The sequence below is a fragment of the Panthera pardus genome, unplaced genomic scaffold, assembly GCF_024362965.1.
Source record: "Panthera pardus isolate Hobbes unplaced genomic scaffold, ASM2436296v1 HiC_scaffold_5, whole genome shotgun sequence".
NCBI classification, from domain to species: domain Eukaryota; kingdom Metazoa; phylum Chordata; class Mammalia; order Carnivora; family Felidae; genus Panthera; species Panthera pardus.
The window spans coordinates 17,129,549-17,134,905 of NW_026526980.1; the positions used below are offsets into that span (position 1 = coordinate 17,129,549).

At 56.0% G+C, this 5,357-nt stretch overlaps 1 protein-coding gene across 1 annotated transcript; it reads left to right on the plus strand.

Annotated features, from left to right (window-relative positions):
- The first annotated feature begins 655 nt into the window (after nt 1–655).
- Nucleotides 656–4,955, plus strand: CUNH16orf82 (chromosome unknown C16orf82 homolog). The gene is given in 5 exon segments (XM_053894283.1): nt 656–716; nt 1,431–1,519; nt 1,780–1,998; nt 3,817–4,304; nt 4,306–4,955. Coding segments are annotated over 5 exon segments (1,005 nt in total). The 3' UTR covers nt 4,454–4,955.
- The last annotated feature ends 402 nt before the right edge of the window (nt 4,956–5,357 follow it).

A 5,357-nucleotide genomic window follows, 5' to 3' on the forward strand; every position in this document is an offset into this window, starting at 1 on the left:
CGCCCTCCCCCCCCACCCCCTCCTCCACACGCTGAGTCCACAATGAAGACCACAAGATGGGGTCTTGCCACAGCTAACGGGAGCTGGGTGACGAGCCCTGAGAGAGGATCACCCGCTTTCGGCCACCCCAGCGTCCCCCTGCTTCCTGCTGTCCCCCACCCCTCATCCCCGCCCAAGGGGGCAGCTCTGTGACCTCATCTTCAGCTAAAGCTGAACATTCGTAAGGGCCATGTTTTATGGCCCAATAATGCAGGCCACAGATGCCCCAGTGATTCGTCCCATCCCTAAGCCGAACCTCATAGAATCATTCAGATGGAAGATGAGGCCCGACTGTTGAGGAGAAGTGTCTGCTCTGTTCATTACGTGCAATTAAAATGATTGGAAGCTTTCTTAGTCTGGGAGGACACTTCTCAGAAATTTGCAGGGGAAACATCATGTCAGAGACACTTAAAGGCACGCCTATCGCAAGGGAAAAGGGGGAAGTAACCTGAATGCTCACCGGTTAGAATGGACGGATCACGACGCTCATCAATAGGATACCCGACAGTACGGGAGGTGAACTTGAGCTGCGACACAGCACAGAGGAGTCGCACGTGGTGTTGAGCATAAGTTGGAAAAGCACACATCAAGAACGCCATTTACATCGATTGATAGCATGCGACACAATTCCATGTTGGCTCAGGGGTACGTCCTCTTCTACCCCCAAGTACAGAGACGTGCGTCAGATTCAATGGCGAGCGTGAGATTCTGGACTGCCACGGACAGAGAATGGGGAGGGGTAGATGGGTTTGGAGGTTTATCAGTAATCTCTTCTTTTTTCTTTTTTTTATAGTGAGAGAGAGTTGGGGGGGGGGGGGGGGCAGGCAGAGGGAGAAGGTGAGAGAGAGAATCCCAAGCAGGCTTCTCACTCAGCATGGAGCCCGACACAGGGCTTGATCTCACAACCCCAAGATCATGACCTGAGCCAAAATCAAAAGTCGGATGCTTAACCGACTGAACCATCCAGGAGCCCCTGTAATGTCTTCTTCCTTCCTTCCTTCCTTCCTTCCTTCCTTCCTTCCTTCCTTCCTTCCTTCCTTTTCCTTTCTTTCTTTCTTTCTCTTCCTTTTTCTCTCTCTCTCTTCTTTCTTTCCTTCTTTCTTTCTTTCTTTCTTTCTTTCTTTCTTTCCTTCTTCCTTCCTTTCTTTCTTTCTTTCTTTCTTTCTTTCTTTCTTTCCTTTTTCTTTCTCTCTCTCTTCTTTCTTTCCTTCCCCTTTCTTTCTCTTTCTTTCTTTCTTTTTTTCTTTCTTTCTTTCTTTCTTTCTTTCATATGTCCTAAATAATTTTAACAGCTGGGGGTGGGGCAGAATGCAACTCGGAGGAAGAATTTCCTTCTTTTGGAACAGTTCACCCCTCCAGGCCATGGCTAAGCTTCGTCTTGCTCCCTGCAGAAGGTAGAAAGTCCAAGGTCCTGTCATCGGGGACCCAGGTCCATCCCTGGAACCACCTGCTCAAGTGCCAAGTGCACCTGAGAAGGGAGGTACCCACCACTTCTGGCCCCCAGGAATGCCTTTCACTACCCCCGGGACAAGCACTGCCTGCCTGGCAGCCCAATCAGGCAGTCAGGGGCCAGGCTTCGGGGCAGGCTAAGGATGGAATGAGCTTCAACGAGACAGTGCATGCCAGCGACTAGCTAGGTGCCCGGGGTGCAACACGTCCTCCATATCCGGTCATTCTACGGCCTGGCACCGGGCCCAGGAGTTCCCAGTGCCGCGGCCTGCGCTGGGCTGTGCCTCTCAGGGGAGCACACTCACCCCACTGCCCGGTGAGCACACGGGGGCGCTCCAGAGTGAACAAACACGGGTCCTTGGCCAGACGCAGCCAGACAACGGGGCCTCCAGCAAAGAGAACACGGTGTCCATCGCAGGGTCCCAGGGGAGGCTCTGGGATAAGAGAGCTCGGCCGGGGGAACCTCGGGGGAAAGTGGGCACCCTGGAGGGTGATGCTGAGAGCCGGAGGGTTTGTGGTTTCCAAAAAGTGTGTGCGTGTTTATATATATTTGCATATGTCTTCATGTGGATATGCTTACATATGCATATACGCATGTGGATATATATTCTTGTGTGCACTCACGTATGCATATTCTTATGTATTCATACATAAACATACCGTGAATGTATTTGCATCCGTACACATACGTACTTAGGTATATATGCATACATATGTACGTATGCACATACACTTGTGTATTTTTTTCATGCAAACACCTATACTGTCTTGAATAGAAGGTTCCATGAGGTCGGCCAGCGCTGCCACGGTGAACCTAGGGGCAGACCCTAGCCTGGGTGTTTCCTGTCCGCCCGGCTGGGGGAGCTGAGGTTCAGAGAGGTTGAGGTGGTCACGGGATGTCACCCGGGTGGAGGACACGGGAGTGGAACCACAGCAGGCCAGAGTCCCAAGATGGAGAGGGGCAGTCACTCTATTCATGGAGCACCGTCCAGTCTACCGTCCCCCCGCCTCCCCGTTTTATTTTCCCCACAGCACTTCTGTCGGAAATGAGCCTGTGTGTCCCCCCAACTCTCGACTGTGAGGCCCAGCAAGGAGGGACTGCCCGGCTGTCTGTAGAGGGTCTAACAGAACACTTAGCACTCATTTCTCTTCAACTAATGTTTGTGGAGGGTTTAATCGCCACCACCCATTTGGGGCATCGTTAAGCACGGCTCCGAAGCGGACGAGCTGAGGCTCGAACCCACGCTGATCTCACCTCTGAGACACTAGGCTCTGCCCTTCCTCACAGCCCTTACCACGGTGCATGCCGTTCGGCGTGCTTCAGAAGGAGGCCGTGCCGTTTCTAGAAGGCCATGCTGCCCCTGACCCAGAGGCTCGTGGACCCCACAGCGGGCCTTGACCCTGCTCTTCCTCGAGCCCCCGGATACGGCCCCTCAGCAAGCCCTGAGTCCTGCCTTCTAGACACGCCCAGGATCTCCCAACTCTGTGGCCACTCAGTGGTCCGGGCCCTCCCTGTCACTCCCGGATTCCTGCACTGGCCCCACCCAGCTCCCGCCCCCACCCTGCCCACCGGACGTGCCCCCAGGCAGTGGCCTGCTCCAACTCCGGTCTGCTCGTCGCTGCTGACGAGTCTCCAGCAGCTCCCAACTCACCAGGGCCACAGGTCCTAGCCTCCCCGAGAGAATAAGGAAACAAAATCTCTGCCCTTGCAAAGATATTCGAGCAGAGGGAACCAGCAATAAGGAACCGACACATCGAAAGACTTGCAAATTGCACTTAATGCCATAAAGCACGTAAGTTAGAAAGTGACATAAAGAATAACAGAGGGATGTTCTTGTAGAGGCCAGGGACACTTTAGCTGAGGCTTGAAGGCCAAGGGGCTGAGGGAAGAACATTCCAGGTAGAAACTTTTTTTTTTTTTTGGCCAGTGCAAAGTCCCTGTGGCAGGTAAGAGCTCCAAAATAAGAAAACAGCCAACATGACCGCACCTCGAGGTGAGGAAGGGGTAGGGTGTGATGTGGGACCAGTGACCAATGACATCCTAAAGAAATGCAGCTCAGAAGGGACTCAGCCAGGAGGCACACCCAGATGTCATGATATGGCAAAGCAGAGGCCACAGGCCCCGTAGGAAATGTCCCCAGGAAGGTGGTCCTTGCCTCTCTCTGGCCATAAGTCCTTTTTCTACCCACCTCCAGCCCCAGCCACTGATGTAACTGGTGCCAGGACAGCATTGTCCTCCCTCCCACACCCACCCCGCCTCATAGACCCATCACCATGGGAACCGGGCCAGCCAATCAGAACACTGCCCTTTGAAAGGCCACCTTATAAATTGAGCCGCGTCTCCCCCAGACAAATCACACCCACCATTCAGAGGCCTCCCAGGGTCCCCTCCCCCTGGATAAACCAGATCATCCGTCCCTCACTTTCTTCCAGGGTACAACAGGGGAGTCTGCTGCTTGGAATGCTCAGGACCAAGCTCCAGGCCTCCCATCCCCCAGCTTAGAGCCCCAGTCACCCGCGTGGCCACACCATGATGCAGGAGCGACTCAGGGGCCCCTGAGACTTCTGGGTAGCAACCTGGGAAACGCGTGGAGAAGGGAGAGCGACTTGCTGAGCCTGCGACAGTCCAGCCTGGGGACATGCAGGGACAGTGACACCAGCCTGTTGGACAGCGGGTATGCGGGGGATGAGGAGAACAGCGAGGTCAGCCTGGTGGCCAGGAGACACATCGTGAGGTTGCATAGAAGTCTCAACACCCAGACAGACAGCGCCCAGAGCAGCCATCTGTGTGCCGTCTACTCCCCCAGCCAGATAAGGAGCCAGCCGGGCGCACAGAGCAGACCAGGCTGGAGGGGAAGAGCGACATCAGCCTGCCCGGCAGCGGCATCGGCAGCGGGGCCAGCAGCCTGACCAGCATGAGCTTCATCAGTCTGGGCAGCAGCGCCCTCAACTACCAGGTGAGTAGCGGGCTGTTCAGTTCCGCCAGCAGCCTTCCCTCCAGCCAGGCCAGCAGCCGCCAGGGCACGCGGAAGGACGGTGGCGTGCAGACCGGGGTGAAAAGTAACACCAGTCTGCAGGAGGACGGGGCCGGAGGCAAGGCCAAGGCCAGCGACCAAGGTCGGGGGCAAGGCCAAAGCCAGGCCACCGAGGGCGAGCAGCCTGCCCAGACGTGCGTGCCTGCATGAGAAGGCTCACCGGCCACTAGGGTCTTGAAAACTGGACGTGAACCCCCAGCAAGCCTGGACTTTACCCAGAGCGGTTACGGCCAAGCAGACGCCTTCAAAAAGCACCCAGTGCGTCTGAACCTTGGGTGGAGAGCCCCGTTGGTAGCAACGACTGTCGGCGGCAGGGTGACGCGAAGCAAGAACTATGGAAGGTAAGCACCACCTGCAGTGGCCGTCAGCGATCAACGGCACGACCGTCTACTCTGAAGCTGTAGCAGGATCCTGGGGGGCTGGGTCTACCTTCCCCTGGTGATACCACTGCGAGCCCCAGTGACGAGCCACCTCTAACAGGATCCGTCAGTGGCAAAACCGTCTGTATGGAGAACCGTCACGGCAGGATCGCCAGCCAAAACTCATCAGTGGGGACGACTGCGGTCAGCAGCAAATACCAGCTCTGTTTTAGAACCATCTGATGTCAGAACCTCCCCTGGAGAAACCGTGCGAAGTGGTGGGCACCGTCTACAGTCAACACCAACCGTGATGAGCTCAGGAGAAGCAAGCACCAGCCGCGGCTGGGACCGTCCGCGTCGGGAGCCAGCCGAAGGAAGCACCATCGGCGGGAAACCACAACCCTGGGGAGCCGGATCCCTACCAAGCTCTCCAAGATGTGCTGCCTGCGAGAGCCAGAGAGGCTCCGGACGGGGC